Source organism: the organism of the source record quoted next, unplaced genomic scaffold (genome assembly GCF_019419815.1).
Source record: "Pyrus x bretschneideri cultivar Hongxiangsu unplaced genomic scaffold, Pyrus_bretschneideri_v1 Contig11, whole genome shotgun sequence".
Lineage (NCBI taxonomy): Eukaryota > Viridiplantae > Streptophyta > Magnoliopsida > Rosales > Rosaceae > Pyrus > Pyrus x bretschneideri.
The window spans coordinates 7952185-7975589 of record NW_025999402.1 but is presented as its reverse complement, the minus strand read 5'-3'; the positions used below and the strand labels follow the sequence as shown (position 1 = coordinate 7975589).

General features: G+C 44.7%; 3 protein-coding genes across 4 annotated transcripts; 2 read left to right on the top strand and 1 right to left on the bottom strand.

The window, feature by feature from the left end:
- Positions 1–1947: 1947 nt before the first annotated feature.
- On the bottom strand, positions 1948–4564 carry LOC125473848. The gene is made up of 4 exons (XM_048577180.1): positions 4190–4564; positions 3375–3569; positions 2749–2930; positions 1948–2487 (listed from the first exon to the last, which is right to left on the bottom strand). Exons 1-4 carry the CDS (start codon positions 4476–4478, stop codon positions 2179–2181), a joined length of 975 nt encoding a protein of 324 aa, XP_048433137.1. The 5' UTR covers positions 4479–4564; the 3' UTR covers positions 1948–2178.
- A 3253-nt stretch (positions 4565–7817) lies between these two features.
- On the top strand, positions 7818–9737 carry LOC125473913 (calphotin-like). Its single transcript, XM_048577337.1, has 5 exons — positions 7818–7881; positions 7954–8351; positions 8419–8646; positions 8996–9512; positions 9733–9737. The coding sequence occupies exons 1-5, from the start codon at positions 7818–7820 to the stop codon at positions 9735–9737; spliced, it is 1212 nt and encodes a 403-aa protein (XP_048433294.1).
- An 11378-nt stretch (positions 9738–21115) lies between these two features.
- On the top strand, positions 21116–23004 carry LOC125472066 (calmodulin-like). Of its 2 annotated transcripts, XM_048573132.1 has the most exons (5): positions 21116–21165; positions 21343–21470; positions 21918–22075; positions 22197–22277; positions 22752–23004. In XM_048573132.1, the coding sequence occupies exons 2-5, from the start codon at positions 21380–21382 to the stop codon at positions 22884–22886; spliced, it is 465 nt and encodes a 154-aa protein (XP_048429089.1). In that variant the 5' UTR covers positions 21116–21165; positions 21343–21379; the 3' UTR covers positions 22887–23004. The 2 variants fall into 2 exon arrangements, with proteins under 2 accessions (XP_048429089.1, XP_048429082.1); XM_048573125.1 differs by lacking the exon at positions 21116–21165 and having other exon boundaries at positions 21221–21470.
- The last annotated feature ends 401 nt before the right edge of the window (positions 23005–23405 follow it).

Below are 23405 nucleotides of genomic sequence, written 5' to 3'. Positions count from 1 at the left end.
TACTTTTTGCATACAATCAAAGATACATTCCTCTCTCATAATGAGAAGTATAGAAAAAGAAGGATATATCACCAGGGATAGCCAAGTATTTATCGTTGTTGTAAAAACGTTGCGCGTCTCAATCAAGCTCAAAACTTGAATACATATTATAGGGAAGTGATTTTTGCACTCTCCTCTTCTTTCTGCTCTACCCTGCATGTTTATGTTTCATCGATCCGTAGTTAATTTATTCAATTTCCAGAACAAGAATACAAGATATGTACTTATTAAATTCTTTGAAGCATAAGGAATTATATCAATTCAATCATTTCAAATTTGGCAACTTGTAGATGGTGAAAGATAATAATGGTGTTGACGGACGGGAGGGGTTTTTGGTACCGTTTGATACATGGGATGAGACATAATGCAGTGGGATAGGGAGGAGGATTGTCTGCCCTCCTATTTTCATACTCTTCCTATGCTCTCATGATGTGATGTGTAGTCACAGTTAAGCCGCGTCAACATTTTATATTAATTTTTTATACAAATAATAAAACAAAAAGTAATATGAATATAAAATGTTAACGTGGCTTAACCGTGACCACACAAACAGAAGGGCATGGGAAGAATATGGTAATGGTTGTTTCTCTATGTTTTACTTTGTTTGGTGCGCTAAAGATAGTGGGTCGGGCTGTCACACGGAGCAAAATTTGGTTAAATTTCTGTTCCACCTCCCCCTGGATTCCACCCCGTGGAACACAAAATTATAAAATTTTAAGACAAAAATATTCCTTATCTTTTTCAATATTTACACTATCCAAATCATAAAATAAATCCTAATTTATTCTGTTCCGTCCTGTCTACGTACCAAACAATACCTTAAGGATGGTGACGGTGGAGTCCGTGGCTGGAAACTTTGGACACTAATGTGGCAGATTTGTTACTGTTAAAGACTCACCAGCAAAACAAGGGGATCCCATGTCGTATACGTGGATGCTCAGCTTGTCCAAAAACCAACTACATGTTTTCTCCATTCCCATCTTTCTGTCTACGGATATTTTTGCTTTGCATACGGTATGGACGCAACATGATTTGGTTGATAATAATAAGTTCATAAATGTCTTAGTGAATATATTGATTTTTTGTTTGTGTTTTTTGCATTTTGTTTTTATCTAAAAAACTTAGATATTTAATACTGGATCCCTCAAGGTTCAAATTCTAAATCCAACACTAAATATGTAAAAAAATATTTACACGTAATAATAAATTATTGAATTAAAACGTCGTATAACGATGAATTCGTTTCACGTAAGACATTTTCCTGTTTGTAATGTCTATGGACAATGACTTGTAGGCTTGTAGCTAGCAATTGGCTCGACCAAATCCACCAAGGATTTTGGGACACACATCAATCACATGTTGGCCATTCTTCACATGCGGCTCTGCCCTTTCCATCGGCAGCGGTCTCGGTCGGTCACGTGTAAAATTGTGCATCATGTGTGGTGTTTCACAAGTACTCTACGTCAAAAGTATTTTGATATTAAAGAAGATTTTTATCTTTCACTTGCAAGTCACGTAATGAAAAAGATAGCGAAATATGAGAGATAAAAACGAAAAAATAAAAACTGATTCGAATAATTTGGTTCAATATTTGCACTTGATCAATTCGAACAATTTTGTTTTGTTTTTTAACGTTAGAGGTGTAGTTTTGAATCGAATTGAACAGAACCGTAGTTAGATTGATTTGATTTAGTTTGGTGTGTAAGAAAACGACCATATTCATTCTACTATTTACACTTTGACATTATTTTACTGAACCAAACCGGTCACCAAATGAATCCATTTGGTAAGATAATGCTACCAGTTTGAACCTTAAACCAAACCGAACCGAACAACGTCCGTGAATTGCTAGCACGAGAATCGTTTCCATGTCGATATCCGATGCCAAACAATAAGAACACAATGCGGTGAAACTCGAAAGCAATCTGTATCAGATCCTTGTTTTCTGTTTTGTATACTCTATAATGTAGTTATTGAGTCACTCAAAAAGGCTCAAAGTAGCGATATTCACCTTAAACCAACCATGCTATCAATTACAAACTGTAAATTCGTTCGTATTTTGGTTGTATGGATTCGAAAACACGTGAATAAACGAGTTATCTGCACAAACAAGACGCTCTGCGAGTTGAGACTCGATGATCAAGCATCACAAAAAACAGGACTCGCTTCTAGCTGATCTGCGAATTCCTCGAGTATCTCCTTGACAAGAGTTCCAAATTTGTCTTGGCCTACTTCTGGAGCACTCTTGTCTGCGTTTAGATCAGCAAACACTGCATCGTACAAAAGAGCAACTGCCTCGGGTTCGTACGGTGGCACACCCAACTCTTGCCCATTTTTCTCAAGAAAACTCCTAATTTTATCTGCATCCCCCAATCCGTCCTTCCCATGGTGCTCTTCTTGCTTTATCTTCTCAACGACATTGTTCAATTGCTTCTCATCAGCCAAAAGCTGCATAGTTTTCGGCAGTTTATTAGATGCATCATTGAGATAATCGAGACAACATAAATTTAGGCTTGTGCCAACAAAAGACTAAAGCCCTGGAACTTTCGAAATCAAAAAAAGACCCGAAGTGTTTGACTCGAGGTGGATTAGCATTATCCGAACTGTTTGAAATTTTAGGTCAACCTGGTTACCAATTTTAAGCAAATTTCTTTTAGTTCTCTAGATAACAAGAGGGTACTGTGTAAAATAATGGGGAAAAGGAACTACCTTTTTTAGCTTAGAGCCATTGACGATCTTGATGCTCTGGATAGAAACAACATGCTTTTTGGCCAGGGCCTCGGCTAGTTCCTGCAGGACAGGCTGGAGTAGCTGAGCAAATTGTGCCTGGCCAAATTCTTCGTCCCCATCAGCTTCGTGTTTTGTCAAGATATCACTTAAAGGAGGAAATTCTGTTAAATTGCACCTTGTAAATTATCAACTCTATAAAAACTAAGACACTCGATTTGATAAGCGATGCAATATAAGAAAGAACGGAAGATGAGAATCCATGTGATTGGTCCCATATGTATAGAACAAAGCATGTGAGCAAAAGATCATGCATTTGAATGTAGAAATAATATCCCACAAACCTAGGTTCACACGAATGGATGTTAGTTGTTAGAATCACTTAAAATTTGCACAAACGAATAATGTGAAAACACTAAATCATTGTAAGTGAAACTTGTAGTAATTCTTGATTTGCAAAACGAAAATACGAATACAGTCAAGGTACTTCAGGCTTAGTTTAATTTAATTTCTGTGCAGAATCCTTAATTCAGTTGCAGATAGCGCAACTATATGTACATTTATATAATCATAGAATTAACAACCAAAGCAATGAAATCGAGATAAACCTGAAACGGGAGGAACACCCATCTCAACTCCCATTTGAGCAAGTGCATTCCCGATCTCATTCTTGTTGATCTTTCCTTTATCTTCTACATCCAGATCAGTGAACAGATTCTCCGCCAACATTGCAAAATCATCCTCGTCCTCTAAAAACAGTCGAAGATTGTATCCGTCCAAGACAGATATGACAAGTGGATCATCTGAAGAGTGATGACAAAATTTGAGCACACGCAATAAGCATCAACTAATCATTAAATCATAAAGCTCTCCGACGTCCTACATCATACAATCAAAATTCTCCTAAACCAACTTCTGTTCTTGCCAAGCATTTTCGACCTTTCAATACGTTAAATTAAACAACCAAGTTCGACCTTTCAATCCATCATTTAAGTACTTCAAAGTTCAAACCTCTTATTCCATTTCGGCCCGAAAAAGTTCAACATATCAAAGATTCAAAACAACTGATTCTCATATTGTCAGCAAGAAAGAACAAGTCATATGTATCGGAGAGACCGAAGACAAAACCAACAAGAAAAATGTATTTTTTTTGTATTTTTCATGTCGACATTTCCGACATTTCTAGCTACCAAACAGGTTCAAAGTCAAACAGTAATTATTCATACTAAAATTACACCTTAATTTCTTCAAACTCGTTTAAGTACTACATCAATTACCGATCCTCACTTTCTTAGATCCTGAATCACACAAGACATCCTTAAAACTTCATCGGAACCTCGTTTTCGGATTATACCACAATTCATCACACAATGTATATGTAATTAACATTAACAATTGTGCTTATGCAAGTTAAATATAGCACCTTTCAATTCATCGGCGATCGCCGTGATGTACTCGCCGATCACCTTCAGAGCCTGCGCGCGATCGAGCGCCGCGTTTCGGAAAGCGTCGTCGTCTTGGAGGCTGATGCGACTCAAAGCAGAGGACTTGAGGCTCTGAGGCAGCGAGAGGCCGAAGAGGGAGGAAGAGGCTTTGGAGACGGCGAGGTCGAGGACCTGAGCTCCCGTTAGGCTGGCGTCAGCATCCAGCATGGTGAGGTCGACGCCTCTCAGGTGGCTGCCGTCGAGGACCGTCAAAGCTCCGTCCGACATTTTAGAGATAGAGATAGGGAGAGGGGGAGAGAGAAGAGGTGACTTCGGAATTTGGTATTTGGACTAGGAATTGAACTGGTCTAGGACAAGAAGCTTATTGGTTTTGTGTCTGTTTTTGTCCGAAGATTCAAACTTTAGTTGGCACCTGTTGAACCTAAAAATTACAAAACCTACGTGGCGCGCAGGCCGAGTAACTAATAAGCTAACTACGTCCTTCGGTCGAATGCGGGGCGTGCCAACTCGTCGGCCGAGCCTGGCCGAGGAGTAAAATTTGTTGATGTAGCTTTGAGCGCGTTGCTGACTTCTTTAACTTGCGATTGCGACCGAGGAAGGAACACCCTCGGTCTCTGGGTTCTACAGCTTGAAGACAAGGCTGCTAATTCTGCGGAGTTCACAAATCGTCCGAGCCCGATTCGGTCACTGTGATTATATTCGTGAGAGTATAAGCACGTCGAATCGAGACCAAGGTGTATGGGCACAGGTACTCGAACGTGATATATGTCTTGATGGTAAACGTAGTTCGGCCGTCGGAATGCCGAACCCTGAAACTCACCTGTGAGTATCCAATCATAAAACCACTCGGCGACCAGTACGCCGAGCAATGCAATTCGTAACACCTAACTATGCCGAGAAAGCTTAGTAAGGTGACCTCCGCCAACAAAGGTTCGAAAACCTTCCTCGACCGAGACTTGGATAGATAATCGGTCGACCTCGACGCAGTGCTGTTTATCCAAACTGAAGATGCTTCTTGGTCGGCTGATTCTGCGGCAGCAGTGCTGTTTATCCAAACTGAAGGTGCTCGCCGGTTGCTTCCACAGTACTGTTTATCCAAACTGAAGGTGTGTCGGCAGGAAAAAGGAAAGGAAAAAATATCAAGATGATTGAGAGGTTTTGCGCAGGGCAATTGTATGCTGAGTTGAAGGTCCCTCTAATGTTGCATGATCTCGTGTATTTATAGTACCCCATTCCTTGAAACCTCCTCTGATTTGGATTGGGAGTCCTTGTCCCATTTTGATTCTGGTTCGAACAAACCTACTCCCACTGGGATTCTGAATCTTCCTCCCTTTGAGGCTTTATTTCTTGCTGGTCGAGAATCCTGGTCGCATCAGGATTTCCTCAATCCTTCCTATTTATCTGGACCTCTTGAGATAGGATTCGGCTGACCCTGCCAGCTGGCCCGGGTTTTATTATCCGGCCCATAGCATCTGTTATTACCTTGGGCCGAGCACATATGACTGCTCGGCCTGCCCAAGATATTTTGGGCCCAAACATTGCCCCCTCGCTTCTGAGGTCGCCGACTGTCACCTCTTGGTCGGGCCTCGACCTTGAAGAAGCGAAGATATTTATTGCTTTTTTGAACTTTACTCCTTTAATGACCATTATTCCTGCATATTTATGAGACATGATTGCACTTTCCTCGTCGCCCCCAACGCGTGGCCACGTGTCGATTCTCCGCCGTTCTTAAAAGCTTCACTCATGGGCCTCGAAACCGTGCATTAATTGAACCGTCTCATCCTTATTAAATGCATTGAACCTGTCGCCACACGCCATCGTGCGTCCTGGATTTTCGACTCCTCGATCCCATTTTTGCAGGTTCCCAAAATATCCGAAATGATTGCAGACTTTCCCGGTTACATTTCCCCCCAATCTGAACCAGCGCTTTTGAATTCCAGACGTTTGATATTCATTCTGAAAAGCCTATAAATACCCACATTTCTGCCATTCGCCTCTTACGCCCTCAGAAACTCCAGAATCTCTAATTTCTCATCTTTGTTTGCTCAAATCAAACCTTCCAGACCTTCTGCAATTTTTTAGTTCTTCCTTCTGCAAATGGCCTCCTTTATTTCGAAGCTTTCCGATGAGATCAATAAGTGCAAGTCATTCATCGATCGCAGTGCCGTCAAGACGCTGCGATTTCAAGAGGATATGGCCACCACCCACCAGATTCTGGGTCCCCTCTTCAAAGACGCAGTGCCGTCGTCTGTCACCAACTTGCTCAAGGAGCAATGTCTAACCCCCCTTCTTCAAGGGTTTGACTGGTCGAAATGGTGCTTGGCTCGTCCTCAAGGAGCTTGGCCCTCGACCACCACGGCCTGGGCCGCCTGGGTCGACCGAATGAGCTCCTTCTTTTCCAAGGAGTGGAAGGCTCTCGGCATCTACGATGCCATTATTCTGTCAACCATGGAAATTGCCATGGATAAGGAGCTGCTCATGGCGGCCCTGAGTTTATGGTGTTCGGCCACCAACACCATGGTCCTGCCTTTCGGCCCTCTCGGCCCCACCATCCTCGACGTCTCGGCCATCCTTGGGACTTCCTCGATCGACCTTCCTATTGACGCCGCCCTTTCCGGATACCCTTCTCCTCTCGACCTGAAGGCACTATTCGACGAAAGGGCTGTCGAGACGCTAAGCCGGGGTGATCGGGAGCACTCAAGGGAAGAAGTTCAGAAGCTCCACAAGAACTTCTTCAACTATAACACTCTCATTCTTCATTTCGCCGGCCGAGGCGAGGAAAGCCTTAGGAAGGGAGAGCACGAGGCCTTCCTCTTCTACTGGTACAACAAATTCATTTGTTGTACTCGGTCGAACAAATGCCTGGTGGAGAACATGCCGGTGGCCCAGGCACTGGCTAATGGTTGCTTGCTGGCGCTCAGTCCAGCCATACTCGCCAATCTCTACCGTTGCCTGGCCGAGGCGACCATTGGTAAGATCGACCCGCATCAGAACGGACCCCTCTGGGTGTTCCAACTCTGGTTGCAGGTTTACTTCTCTACTCTTCGACCGGAGGTCCCTGCCTTCCAGCGAACGGCCGCCCTCGGTCTTCAACTGGCATCTCGACCGGCACCACCTCACTGGGCCGATGAGGTTTTCAAACACTTCCTCGGCCTAGATGTCCTCTTGGATGACGAGTTCCTGGTGTGCCGGCGCCAGGAGTACCCTTCCTCGCTCAAGCTTCCTACGGCCGCGTGGGCCGCGTCCGAGGATGCGGACATTCGTCAGCGCTGGGGGTCGTTTGTTTTAGCTCGCGACCTTCCACTGGGTTGCGATGCCCGCCGAGCTGGCTGGGAGGTCTACCACCCCCATTTTGTCGCCCGGCAGCTCGGCTATATTCAAGGCAGCCCCGTCCCCCTGCTCGCTTCTCGGTCACTCCTAAGTCGGGGGCGTCTTACCGGTTCCTCTGAGAGGGAGTGTAAGACGTCCGACCAGGAGTTCCAAGAGAAGTGCAGGAAATTCAGGATTCGGCCGGCGGTCCCTGAATCTCTGGGAACTGATACCTTCGGGGACTAGTGGGAGGAGTACACCGGCGACTTCTTCGGCGCCCCGGCCGAAGATCTGGCGATGAAGATCTTCGGCGACCGTCCTAGGTCAACATCCTCGACACAGCCTAAGGAGTCGACCCAAGGTAGTCTTTTCGTTCTTCTTTCCTCCTTTGTTTTACAACCTGATCCTCGTTGCTAATTACTTCGCTTTTCAGGGGTTCGCGTGCCGAGGACGGTGGAGGTGGTCGCCGCGGTGGCAAAGGCGAAGAAAGCGCCTATGAAGAGGACCCTTGTCACCGAGCGGTCGATCCCTGCCAAAGGCCCCCACCAAGGGGCCCCTCGTCCTTCTAAGCGCGTCAAGAAATTGGCGAAGAAGGGCGACCGGGAGATTCATGTCGTCCCCAGTGACACTACTGGGACACCCGCTTCTGCCGGCTCTCCATCTGTGCCGGCTGCCCAGGCACCTCCAACCTCGAATCCTCCAGCCGTCTCTCAGGCCGATCCAATCGTCGCACCCGCATCTGCTCATACTTCAGAGCCGGTCGTGGCGCCCAAAATGGGGAAATCGGCTGCTCCTGTCGAAACACCCCCGACTCCAACGGTCGTTTTGGAGGTATAATTCTGCTTCTACTCTTGTTCCTTCAGGTTTCTTGGTCGTAAAATAATCTCTTTTTGTCCAGGATGTCGAGAGCGAGAGCGAAGAGTTCCCCCTGGAACGCCGTCGTCGACCAGTCAGCTCTCCTCCCGTCTGTCCTTCTCCGGTTGTCGAGGCGGCCACTCGACCGACTCCTCCAGTGGCGGATCGTGGCAAGAGACCCATGGCCGACCCTGAGGCCACGGCCGAGTCGCCGATTCATCCGCAGGATGCAGATCTCCCCATTCCTCCGCAGGAAGTCTCTTCGGCCTTTGTAAGTCTTTCTTCTTTTGTGTTGATTCTCTTTTGATACATGTTTTTAAGACCATTAAATGTCAGGTGCCCGAACATTCATTTCACCGGCAATTTTATGCGCCGAGGGGCGTTGTTTATATTTCCTGGCCGCCATCGTGGCCATCAAATGTAGATGACCTCCATCGGCCGCGTGAATTGCGTAGCGGTCTGAGGCACTGGGCTCGGCCATTAAGTTCCCTGGGTTCGAGCAATGACCCAGAGGGCATGGCCGAAGTCTCTTCTCGGCAGGTCTCAAACATTCTCCTTTTTCCTTTATGCACTACATCACGTCTTTACTGTTCTTCACCAAATTTTCCTCTTATGTGCAGCCGTCGTGGGAAATGGAGCTTGACGCTCTACTCCAGAGCACGACCGGTGAGGCCGGCTCCTCTGCTGCTCTGGCCGAATCGGTGGGAGCCACGCCCGCCGAAGTCTTCGTGAAGCTGCACGAAGTTTTGTCTCTGACTGCTTCTCAAGCTCTTCGGTGCAAAGGCCTCGACTCTGTTGGAGAGTGTCTCAATGACCTCGCCAGCGGTGGTCATCTGAGCCCGGAGGGTATCTCTTTCCTTACCGACCTCTTGGAGCGAACTCGGCAACACTTTCTTGTCTTCGAGCGAGCCTTGCAGGCCGAGGACGACTTGAAGGTGGCCAAGGTCGCGCATGAGGCCGGCCGAGTGGAGATGGAGGCACTCAAGGCGAAGAAAGCCAAGCTGTCCGAGTTCGATCGCCAGATCTCTGACCTCCAACGTCAGATTTCTGACCTTCAACGGCAAAGGTCGGCCGCTGCTTCTGAGCTTGAGAAGGACTTTGAGGCCAACAAGACTCGGCTAACGGCCTTCGCTGCCGGTGCACGGCGTATCCAGCAACTGCAATGCAACAAGAAGACCCGGCAGGCTGAGATAATTTTGAGCGAAGCCAAGTGGCTGGAGCTAAAAGCTGCCCTCGAGACCTTCCTCCCCTCGACCCCTTAGGAATTTAATCATTGTATTTGTTCTCTTGTAATGAATTTTTTGTTATCAATACAATGGTTATTTTGCCATCAATACCATGGTCGTTTTGCTGTCAGTATAATGGACTTACTCTTGCATTTCCCATGTAACTGGGTAGTACTTCTTTAAAAACTTTCCATTAATCGGCAATTTGTGAACTGAACCTGTCTGATCTCGTAAATGATATGCCCCCTTGCCGAGGACTTTGTGAACGATGAATGGCCCTTCCCAATTTGGCGACCACTTACCAAACCTGGGGTCTTTGATTCCAACGGGCAATACAGTTTGCCAAACCAATTCTCCTTCGCCGAACGTTTTTTGTCTTACACGCTGGTTATATGCTCGTTCGGAAATTTTCTTTTGCGCAATCAACAAGTTACCTGCGTCGATTCGACTTTCTTCTAAGTCTTCCAACTCTTGTCGCATCGCTTGACTGTATTCAATACTGCACAAATCATTCTGCTCGATTACTCGCAACGAGCTTATACTCAACTCGACCGGTAACATAGCATCGTGTCCATAAGTTAACGCGTAAGGAGTGGTTCCAGTGGCCGACCGGGGTGAAGTTCGGTATGCCCATAATGCTTCATTTAACTTTAAATGCCACAAACCAGGTTTCTCTTTTACCATTTTTTCAAGGATGCCGATCAACACTTTGTTGCTTGCCTCGGCCTGTCCGTTTGCCTGTGGGTAGTACGGCGTAGATTGCTCGAGTCGGATATTCAAACTTGCCGCGTATTCCCTAAACCTATCGGCCGTGAATATAGTGCCATTATCAGTTATGATTGTTTCTGGCACGCCGAATCTGGTCACAATATTCTCCTCTACGAAGTTGCATACCTCTTTAGCAGTTAATTCGGCGTATGACCTTGCCTCGACCCACTTAGTGAAATAGTCGGTTGCTACAATTATCCATGCGTGCTTCGCTGCCCCTGATGACGGCGTGATTTTTCCAATTACATCCATTGCCCAACCCCTGAACGGCCATGGTTTAGTAACCGAGTGTAGCAATTCGGCCGGGGCTCTTTGCACGGGTCCATGAATTTGGCATGATACGCATCTCCGTGCATATTCGATGCAATCCTTTAATATATTGGGCCAAAAATAACCGTGTCGTCGGAGCAACCAGCGCATCTTTCGTCCAGATTGGTGTGCTCCGCAAATTCCTTCATGTACCTCGGCCATTACTTGGGCAGCTTCGTGTGGGCCGAGGCACAATAGTAGTAAACCATCCTCGCCCTTGCGATATAATTCATTTTGATACGACACATAATTCGTGGCAAGCACCTTCGTTCTTCGGTCGTGCTTCCCATTGGGGTTATCGAGGTACCGTAACATCGTCTTTCTCCAATCATCTGGTTCTACTTCGACGGCACATACTTCTATGGGATCTCCTCGTTCTAGTAGGGATAGGAGCGACATTACCCTTGTACGTATTACGTGCGCGCGTTGGAGAGTTTGCTGATTGATCAAGGCGGGGTACGATCGTTGACCCGTGGTCGCAATTCCCACAATTCGACCAAGTTTGCCCCCCATGAGTTGTGCTCCGGAGGCGATCTGGGCAAGTTCGTCGGCGTCAGTATTGTGAATACGTGAAATGTGTTCAAATGTGATTCGTTCGAACGACTCGGCCAGGTAGGTGGCGACCATGTGGTAGGGAGCTAAAGTACAACTCATGCAGCGGAACACGCCGTTCAGCTGGTTAATCACAAGTTCAGAATCACCAAGGACGAGAATGCGGGGGGCCCGCAGATCGTGTAAAACATGGAGGCCGATAATGAGGGCTTCATACTCGGCCTGATTATTAGTGCAGCTGAAATCTAACTTGAGAGAAAAATACCATCGGCAGTGGTCCGGCGACTGAATTGCGATACCGACACCGGCCGAGGTCGAAGTACTGGAACCATCAAAATGCATAGTCCAATGGTTATCGCGTGTGGTGACGAAACCGATGTCGACGTCGCCCCCCTCAAAACCATAAGGGGATGGGTGTTGTGCCAGGAAGTCGGCGAGGGCTTGCCCCTTGACGGCCTTTTGTGGTACATACTGAAGGCTGAACTCGGATAAGGCGAGTGTCCATTTCCCGATTCGGCCTTTGACCATAGGCCGAGTCAGCATGTAACGAATTACGTCGGTTTGGGCGATGACCTGCGTAACTGTGGGGAGCATGTAATGCCGAAGTTTGGATGCGGCAAAAAACAGTGCTAAGCAAAGTTTTTCGACAGGTGCATAATTAATCTCTGGGGAATTCAGGTTTCGGCTAAGGTAAAAGATAGCTTGTTCACGCCCGACATTATTATCTTGCGCGAGGAGGCAACCAATGGATTCGTCGGCTGCCGAAATGTATAACTTAAGGGGTTTGTTGCGACAAGGTGGAACGAGCACTGGTGGAGTGGAAAGGGCCACCTTGATCTGCGTAAACGCAATTTGATGCTCTTGGCGCCATTCAAATCGGTCGGTCCCCTTCAGTTTAAGGAGCGTAGAGAATGCCTTCATTTTACCGGCCGAATTGGCGATGAAACGTCGGAGGAAATTTATCCGCCCGAGTAACGACTGGAGCTGTTTCTTTGTCGTCGGAGGTGGGGCGCTAATGATGGCGCGGGCTTTATTTTCATCGACCTCGATGCCACGATGGTGTACCAAAAATCCTAGGAAATTACCGGCCGAAACACCGAAAGCACACTTGGCCGGGTTCATCTTGAGGTTGTTTTTGCGCATGCGAAGGAACGCTTGCCTTAGGTCGTCCAGGTGTGTTTGACGACGTTTGGATTTTACGACCACATCATCGATATAAACTTCGACGATTGTACCGATTAAGTCGTGGAAGATCATATTCATGGCTCGTTGGTATGTGGCGCCGGCATTCTTGAGGCCGAAAGGCATGACTACCCATTCGTAAGTACCAAGTGCCCCCGGGCAACGGAAAGCCGTCTTGTGGACGTCAGCTTCGGCGATGAAAATCTGGTTGTAACCCGCATGACCGTCCATAAAAGATAGCAGTTCATGATTAGTTGCGGCATCAATTAATAAATCTGAAATCGGCATCGTATATTCATCCTTGGGAGTAGCCAGATTTAGATTACGGAAATCGATGCAAATGCGAAGGGCACCGTTTTTCTTTAACACGGGGACGATATTGGCCAACCATTCGACATACCGAGCGGTCCTAATAAACCCGGCTTTCAGAAGCCGAACTAATTCTTCCTTAATGCCGAGTTGTACTTCGTTTGAAAATCGGCGAGGAGGTTGTCGAAAAGGCTTACACCCCTCCTTGATGCGTAGCTCATGTTCTACAAGGTTTCGGTCGAGACCAGGCATTTCATGATAACTCCACGCAAAGCAATCTTTAAACTCATAGAGTAGCTTACGGAGTTCGACCTTCATGGACGGTGGGAGTAACGCACTAATAAATAATGTTCGAGGATCCTCGGCCGTGCCTACGTTAACTTCCTCTAACGGGTCCTTGACTTGAGGTCGATGGTCTTCGAGTTCGGCCGGCGCAGCCTGAACTTTATCGAACGATAGAACGGGGTCGTTATCTGCTTCGGCCAGAAATTCGATCAAATTGATGCCAAAATGTGGTTGCTTGGTAATGGCGTACCAATGGGCCAGCAGACGTTCCATTGTAGATGAAACCGCGGCCTGACGCCGTTCTTGCGTGGTGTGCTTAATCATCGGCATTGATGACCAAGTTCGCCAAGCCAAGTCTCGCCGAATCCTGTTGGACAGTCTCGGCGCCGACCTCAATCACTTTTTGTACCGAAATTCTCGTCGGCCGCCCATCCTCGTTAAGGCCTTGGAGGGTGATGTAGCCGACGTGATTATCATAATAGCGAGCCTGAATCATGTTGGTTTCAAATGGTTGGTTATCGGCTGGGTGGACTACGACCGATTTGCCATCCCAAAAGATAAGGACTTGGTATAGTGAGGAAGGAATGCAACTGGTTTGGTGGATCCAGTCGTGGCCAAGTAATGCGTTATAATCGGTCTTGGAATCAATGATAAAGAATGCCGTCATGTGTTGACGGCCGGCAATGCTAACTTCCAACGGGAGCACCCCTTTGGTCTGAGATTTGTCACCAACAAAGCTGCTCATAGTGATTCCTGATGGAATGAGTTCATTATCAGAACGACGTAAGGCCTTCATGACGGATATCGGCATAATGTTGACTGTGGCTCCACAGTCGACAAACACTTTAGAAATGGGAAATCCTTCGATGTGAGCCGTGACGTACAACGGCTTCAGGTGTTGGAGATTAACCGATGGGGAGCGGGGAAATAGCTCGGCCAAAGCGGTTTTAAGGTTATCCCCGCTCTGGTTTTCTCTATCGTCGTCGTTTGCGACGAAGTCTACTTGTGTTGCTTCCTCGGCAACTACGTCCCCGTCCAAGAAACTTGACTGGTGGGTACTCGGTTGGAATTCAGCTGGTAGGACGTGGACCATACTGATCTCCATATGTTCGAGGACCGAGGGGCCCATGGGGTCATGGTCGTCGTCTTCCGGAGAACTATCCTCTGTAGCAGTCGTCGGAAAATCCTCGATCAAACTTTTGAATTCCTCGGTAAGAGCCGGTATCCGAGACGTGGGAACCAAATCGAGTGCGGGTGAGCCCTTTCCTTCGGCGATGTGGACTGCCGAAGATTTTCGTTGGTCCTTTGTTGCACGGGCTCGTTCTTCATATGCAATACGGGCGTTCCTTGTGTCTAAATAGGTATCCAATCGTGCTATCCGTTTTTCCTCGTCGGCCGTGAGGCCGAAGAGCGATACAGCCGAGAAGACTTCGAAATGATAGCGTAAATGCTGAAGGTCTTCGAGCGAAAAGGGTAATTCGGCGGCGTCGATATCTGTATAAGGATCGACCTCAAAACCAAGGACCCGAGCCTCCCGGATATGTTGAAACCTAGCTTTAATGGCTGGATCAGAAGTTTTCTGGATAATTTGCTCGGCATCAGAGCAAGTGAGCGCCAAGTCGAGGGCTTCCTGACATGCCTTGGGGAGTCCGTACAAGTCATTTGCGGAGTATTTCTTATGAAATTCTCGCATGTATTCCATGGATGCACCGAGGAACGGAGGGTGTAAGTTGCGCCGTATTTTGATAAGCGGCTCGCGCGGTGGTAACGGAGAAAGTTTCCTTTCGGCCTCTTGTGTAAAGTACTCTAGACGAGCTCTCGTTTCCCCAGGCTGGAGAAGGATCTTAATACGTTTCTCAGCTTCCTCAATGGTGGTTTCGAAATCAGCCTCCGCTACTTTCTTCCCTTCGGCTAACTCGGTCATGATAGTCGGGGTTGGCCGTTCGCTACTATCTTCCACGGCCTGTTTTGGTTGCCATTGATTGGCCGGGCTGGCCTGCGCTCCTCGTCGCCGAGCCATGCAATCTATCCGTTGACGACGACGTTTTTGGGATTTGGACAGTGCCGTATACAAACCAGTCGGAGAATTGTAACTGTACCAGCGCTGATCCGATGTCCTTGGTGGTTTGAAAGTTTTGCGATCGGCCGGTGAGGCCGAACTATTAGCATTGCGCGAATAATAATCCTCATTGTAGAAAGGTGCGTCGAAATCCAGACGCCGCCTGACCGAGGTCTGGTCTTTCGGCCGTACTTGTGGGCCGAGTCGATCAAACACTTGATGTCGTGGACTTAACCCTGTTGACGATGTTGTAGGGGCCGCAGGTGGTGTTGAAGATGTCTTCCTTCCAGGCTCCACTGGTGTTTTACAATGGTCACATAACACCTTCGATCCACAAGTTCCGTCGGATTTTGACCTTGTCATCGGCTCATCGGCGGGTTGCGCCGATTGTTCCGTTGGTGGTGCATTTGAAAAGATATCAAGCTTTAATCTTGTTTGACCATTTTGTCGACGGATATGCTGCACCGGGACATATTCGGCCTTCCCTTTGTTTTTGGGAAGGTGAGCATCCACCATACCAATCGTTGTTGAAGGGAAAGGATTAACGTCGACCGCCATTTTTTCCGGAAATTTCAACTTTCCTTTTTCAATCCAGCTTTGAATTGTGTCCCAGAACACAACACAATTATTGGTTGCATGCTTATTAGAATTATGATATTTGCAGTATATCTTTCCTTTTAATTCATCGGCCTTAGGGATAGTATGCCCCGGCCGAAGCTTGATGATTTTTGCTGCCAATAACTGATCGAAAATTGCATCAGCTTTGGTGATATCAAAAGTGTATACTTTTGATGACTTGCCCGTTTCCTCGGCGGTCACACGGGTTTTGGCGTCTTTGGTATTTACTTGCGCCAAAGCCTTGCAAACATAAGGTTTGTCTATTATTATCTCGGCCGCGTCCACACTAACATACTGAGGGTCTTCACCTTCGGCCGATGCATAGCTCACCGTGGGGTTCTTATACAACGTCCCCCGGGATGGTGACTTCGATATCTTTTCTTCTCGGAGCAGATAATCATATTGTTCGACATGTTGAGCAAGTTCGTACATATCCCGAATATTTGCCCCCAGAAACTTCTTTTTGTACTCCACGTCTAATCCGTTAAGGGCGATCCTGACGAACTCCACTTCGGGGAGTGGTACTCGGCACCAATTCCTGGCCGACTTAAACCTTGTTAAGTACTCCATTGGAGACTCGTCGGATGCTTGAGCCATCCTGGCCAGGGATGATACGGATATCTCCATCCCTGGCCGATAGAATTGTTCATGGAATTTTTCGACCAACTCTTCCCAACTCTGCACAGAATTGGGTGGAAGATTAATGTACCAGGCGAAAACTGAACCTGTCAGTGAAAAATTAAACAAACGTAGTTTGTAGAAGTCGCTATTGACGTCTCCACACTGCGCTGTGAACCGAGCCACATGTTCTAATGAGGATAAAGACGACTCCCCGGCAAAGAGGCTGAAATCAGGGATCTTAAATCCTCGTGGGTATTCAAACCTTTCTACATAAGCCGGGTATGGATGAATGAATTTTGGGAACTTCGGCCCTTTCTTCAGGGCCGAATCAATCATTCTCTGGACTTCGGTCATGTTTACGGAAGCGGCTTCTTCTCCCTGGCTTGGTCCCTCGGATCTATTTCCTGGTCTACCTCTTCTTTCTAAGGTGATTGGTTGCGGTCGGGCGGGCCCTCTCTCGGCTGGTATTGGCACATTCGTCGAAATCTGCCGAGGTGGGCCGACCTGGCCATCTTCGAAAGCTTTACTAACCAATAGTTCGAGCATTCTGGTCTGTGTATCGCTGTTACTATGTATTGCTTCTAGCAAATCATTCATCTTCTGACCGATCGACTGCTCGACCTGACGATATTGTTCCTCCAGTCGTCGCCGAAGGAATGTCCTCGTTGGTGGATCGGAACCTTCCCCACCATCGTCATCACAATCTTCCACAATCCCTTCCATGAACATTCCAGCTGTTTGATTCGGGACTGCGGGGTTGCAAGGTTGCCCGCCGAGACAGACTTCATTCTCTCGGCGTGTTACACTTGTGGCCTCGGGCGGCGCAATTATGATCGGATTTTTTGTAGAGTGCAAATCCTGCCCAAGGCCTTGCACTGGTAAGTCAGTTGTTGACTTTCCCATGGTTGTTTTCTGCTTCGTAGACCGTGTCTCAATGGTCATGAACTCCGAAGGTTTAGCACAATGGTCCCACTGGGCGTGCCAAAATGTTGAACCTAAAAATTACAAAACCTACGTGGCGCGCAGGCCGAGTAACTAATAAGCTAACTACGTCCTTCGGTCGAATGCAGGGCGTGCCAACTCGTCGGCCGAGCCTGGCCGAGGAGTAAAATTTGTTGATGTAGCTTTGAGCGCGTTGCTGACTTCTTTAACTTGCGATTGCGACCGAGGAAGGAACACTCTCGGTCTCTGGGTTCTACAGCCTGAAGACAAGGCTGCTAATTCTGCGGAGTTCACAAATCGTCCGAGCCCGATTCGGTCACTGTGATTATATTCGTGAGAGTATAAGCACATCGAATCGAGACCAAGGTGTATGGGCACAGGTACTCGAACGTGATATATGTCTTGATGGTAAATGTAGTTCGGCCGTCGGAATGCCGAACCCTGAAACTCACCTGTGAGTATCCAATCATAAAACCACTCGGCGACCAGTACGCCGAGCAATGCAATTCGTAACACCTAACTATGCCGAGAAAGCTTAGTAAGGTGACCTCCGCCAACAAAGGTTCGAAAACCTTCCTCGACCGAGACTTGGATAGATAATCGGTCGACCTCGACGCAGTGCTGTTTATCCAAACTGAAGATGCTTCTTGGTCGGCTGATTCTGCGGCAGCAGTGCTGTTTATCCAAACTGAAGGTGCTCGCCGGTTGCTTCCATAGTGCTGTTTATCCAAACTGAAGGTGTGTCGGCAGGAAAAAGGAAAGGAAAAAATCTCAAGATGATTGAGAGGTTTTGCGCAGGGCAATTGTATGCTGAGTTGAAGGTCCCTCTAATGTTGCATGATCTCGTGTATTTATAGTACCCCATTCCTTGAAACCTCCTCTGATTTGGATTGGGAGTCCTTGTCCCATTTTGATTCTGGTTCGAACAAACCTACTCCCACTGGGATTCTGAATCTTCCTCCCTTTGAGGCTTTATTTCTTGCTGGTCGAGAATCCTGGTCGCACCAGGATTTCCTCAATCCTTCCTATTTATCTGGACCTCTTGAGATAGGATTCGGCTGACCCTGCCAGCTGGCCCGGGTTTTATTATCCGGCCCATAGCATCTGTTATTACCTTGGGCCGAGCACATACGACTGCTCGGCCTGCCCAAGATATTTTGGGCCCAAACAGCACCTCAATTTTCGAGCAATTACAATGATAAATGTCTTATTTGCACGATAATCTGAACGGTTTATTTTTTAAAAAACTAATGAAAAAAATTTGAAAATTTTGAGTTTTAACGATAATGATAAAATAAAAGGTAAAGTGAATAATACCATGATTGACACTTTTAGTGTAAAAAATTAAAAATGTAGTTTTTCATTAAAGTGAACAGTACCGAGAGCTTTTCGTTAAAATTCCAATTTTATTTAGGTCACTCGTCAAATAAGAATTAATCAATCTATAAAATATGTTATTCAGGTGAACATTAAAATTTTGACAACGTTAATTAAACGGTAAAATTATTTTTGATTTTATTGTTTTTCTCTCTTTCAAATTTGATCTTTAAAAGGTGAACTAAAAAGTAAACGATTCTAATAATTGCAAAGTATTGTAGGATGGGAAGGAGTGTCGCCAATAATCGAGAAAGAATGAGTTAGAATGACAGTATAATCATGTGATCTTGCAACAAAATTCAAAAATATTTTTTAGCTGGTGACTTTGCCACAACAGTCCACGTCCCTTGTGGGGCCAAGAAGACTTACAAAAGTGTTTCAGTTTCCCCACCATCATTGTGTGGTTCACTAATGCCAGCAATCGAACACATGACCTACCATGTATAATAGAGGTATGAAATTCGTCCTAAACTATTAAGTTACCCCTTGATGGTTAATTAGATTTTATAGGTTGGTAATGTGTACGTATTATCTGTTAGTCACACAATCCCTATACCTCTCTCATTATATCATAGTAGATCAAATTTAGCTCTTTTGGTGAAGAGTTGATGATTTGTTGTACAAATTAGTACTATACTTCTTTTCTTTAGGCGACTAATATACATCTTTACATGCAAAAGAGATTTCAGATTTGATTCACCTAAACGACAAGTGCAATATCTAACCATTATGACTTGTTTAGTATGTGAATAATAATTTTTTCCTTGAATTTCAAGCGATTTGTGGGACGAAAAAGAAGAGAGTGAAAGAAAAAGAAATAACATACACAATGAGGAAAGAAGCAGGAGGATCTAGGAAGCGGAAGAAGCCGTGGGACTGGGACGATCCCGAAACATGGAGGATCGGTGGAAGACTGCCTTTCCTGTTGGAACAGCACGGATGATCAATTGGAGTAGGTTTATAACCACGAATATGTTAGAAAAATTAGAGTGTAATTGCTATATCAATTACATAGAAAACAAGAAGTAGTCATGCAACTAAATACCAAATTTAATGTGTACTCATAATTAAAAAAAAAAAAAAAAACGATAACATACAATGTTGATGCACATGAAAATGGATTAGAAAAAGATGAAAATAGGTCGAGGCAAATGTTAGCTTTTTTTTTTTTTTTTTTTCTTAAGACAAGTTTATACCCGACTAGTAGCTAGCGACTTCTAGAACCTTGACTCATGGTTGATCGGCACTTTTCGTTCTAGGACATAACGAACGAGCCCTTGTAAGAGTAGCTCTTCAAACCACTAGGCTCCAGTGAATCACGATTTTATTCAACATTCTCTCATATGGACTCAATGAGACATCTAACTAAAATTGTCGTGGTGACGAAACGAAGTTGAATTGGTTTAAGGAGTTCCCACTTGAATAGTTGATACAAGAGGATGAATTTTTAGCTACGGAGAAAAAGGAATACTTGATAAGTTATGTGAGGGAGCAGTTATTGGAAGCGAGGGAGGCGAAGAATCGACAGAGAATTGCTAGGGACAAAAAGATTTACAAGTTCTACACCCTGCAAACACCGCATTTTCCTCCTCTCACTGTCCAAAGGTATTCCTACATCAGCTTCTACCGCCTCGACGCTCATGAGGTTCTCTAAAATTACTATGGCCAACTGCTATATTTGCTGAACTGTTGGAGCGAGAATTCTTACATGAAGAAATTCCTTCACAGATTCGTTACTGTAACCCGCACGTAAGTCGAATTCCTCGTTAGAAGCGTCCTCGAACGTCCTCTCTTTGAAGTTTCATTTGGAGTCGGGGTACTTGCAAAAGATACTAAGATACTCCGACACTCAAGTCAGTCAATTGAATTGCTATTCTCTAGTCCAGGAGTTTCGATCACCTCCTTTATTCTCTGATTCCTCTCCCTTTTCATGGAGCTCTGGTGCTTAGGAAACAAGTTCTTGATGTTTATTTACATCTACCGGGCTTTAGTTTAATTTACTCAATTTTTGATCAAATATGTATGTACGGAAAATCTAGCACCTTTGCTGCAACATTGACATGTAACAAGTTTAGTAACGAAAACTAAACAAAAGTTTTCAAGGCGACATTTTCTAATTTATATGAATGAATTAGCTAGACCATTTTCGGAGAACATTGAGTTTTCTTTTATCGTGTCAAATACAAGTACTTATAGTGCAATGTAAACTACCTTAACCACTTGAGTTACAAACCTTTTACTCGAAAAACAGTTTTATATACACTGTAGGACAAAAAACACGGATTTTAAAGAAAACAATAGCACTGAAAATGAGGTTTCAAGAGTCGTGGTCGCCAAGGTGGAACTGCACGGCAATTCTGCTGTACATTTTCAAATTTTCCTAGTAAGCGTACGACTTTGAAACAAAAATCCAGAGACATCTTAATCAATAATGTCTGACTAATTACGAAATACATATCAAACAACAAATATAAATGTCTATAAAGTCTTTGATAGTAAGAATTCCGAAATGTCTATGTTGTCGGCCATGTAAAGTCTTTCTGTAAGTCACTTTCCAACGTTATATATTTCTAACTTGAAGAAGGGACAACGCTTACCATCTTATTAAGAATTCCTGCTTTCCCCCTTGATAAGTAGATGCATATTAAATGAACACGCACACACACAAACATATATAAATATAGTCCGTTTACAGCAGCTCCATCTCATTGTTTCCCAGGTACATAAAAAGTGGTTAATCCCAAAATTTGAAGATTATGGTCAAGCAAAGAATGGGAGAGGTCCTAACCGAAGAACAGATTGTTGAGTTTCAGGAAGCTTTCTGTCTTTTTGACAAGGATGGAGATGGTTAGTTTGATCTTCCTAATTATTCTATGTTTACATGTAGCAAATGATTAAAGAAACTCAGGGAGGTTATTATGTATTATCCGTTCCATGCTTAAGTTTTAATACATGATATACACATACTTAATTATGCCCCTAAGCTAGCTCTTAGACTCAGTTTTTGTAATTAAAACAAAATTAAGGCAGGCTGTACGTTTAGCAGCCCTTGATTACAAATTATTTCGGTCAGTTTCTGGACACCCTGCAGCTCCACCATGCGCGATCTTCGATATGCTTGAATGCTTTGATGTTATGGCAGCTACTGCAGTTAAGCTTGATTAATAGTAATTCAATACTATCACACATTCACATAGATTTATTAATTTTCAGACAAACATCATAAGTAATTGCTTTAAATTATTCATGTTCATATGTATGTATAAATTGGTGTGTTAATTTAAAATTTGTTAGGCTGCATTACTATTGAAGAACTTGCCACTGTGGTTAAATTGTTGGATCCAAACCCTACGGAAGAAGAATTGCAGAACATGATAAGTGAAGTTGACGTTGATGGGAACGGAACTATAGAGTTCGGGGAGTTCTTGAATCTCATGGCAAGAAAGATGAAGGTAAATTAATTAGTTTGCATATTTTAGTGAACGTACTTGATTGTTTTCCCAACCAATAACTAATCTTCTGACATAGACAAGTTTTACTTGTTTGCGTGTTAAATAATGTGTTAATATATAGGAAAATGACGCGGATGACGAATTGAAAGAAGCTTTCAAAGTTTTTGACAAGGATCAGGATGGCTACATTTCACCTAATGAGGTTGAATAACTATATTCTCTATCCCGTTGACATATTATTATTGAAAAAATAAGAACTTATTTCAAGGCACGTTGCTAATGAGAGGCTTTGCCATTATATAAATGAAGATCAAAGTTCTAGCAATCTAAGATATCCTAAATTTAATCTTGACTTTGATTGTGATTCCCGTGTGAATTCAAAGATATCTTAACCAAGCAAAGCGTCCAACAAAATGTGAATTAAGAGCAGAAAATCGATACCCCAGCTCACCAACTTGGACTTATTGCATGAGCTCAACGAGCAGAATATCACACATTTTCAATTTGAAGGATATTTGAACAAAGTTTTAAATAGACGGTTCGAATCTTTGAATTATACCTGCAAAAGGTTACCATGTCTTGCAAGAAAAATGGAGATCCCTCTCCTGAAGCAACTTATATATATTTTTGTTTTAGTTTACTGTGATGATTGTTAACATTAATATCTTTCCTGCAGTTGAGGCATGTGATGGTAAATCTGGGAGAAAGACTGACAGATGAAGAGGTAGAGCAGATGATCAGAGAAGCAGATTTGGATGGTGATGGCTTAGTGAATTACGAAGAATTTGTGAGAATGATGTTAGCTTTTTGATCCATCCATCCATCCATCATCCAGTTATTTAGCCTTCAGCTATTCACCTTGTTCAATCAATGGAACAATATTGTAACTAGACCAGACATATAATACATGAACAATCATTTCGCGTGTACTGAAAAACCAAAAAATGGATTAAGAGCTTTTTGGTATTGCTGTGTTTTGAAAAAAAACTGTTTCTACTATACTGTGAGAATAAGTAGCTATGAAATAAAGCAGCAGAGTGCTTGGTAAATATTTTTCTTAACAAATAATGGTGTGAAGCCAAAAAGGGTATAATCCAGCAGTAACCTCGTAAACATTAACAGAGCATGGGTTAAGCAAAAGCCGCTAATTACTTGCCATGGAAATCCTCAATTGGTTTGAAAAATGCTCTTTGTCTCTCTCTACATACATACATACATACATACATACATACATACATACATACATAGTCTTTTCTTCTGACATGCCACTTCCATCACCAAAACTCACCAGACCCAAAAGAGAAGATCGAAGATCGTGAGCACACAGCCA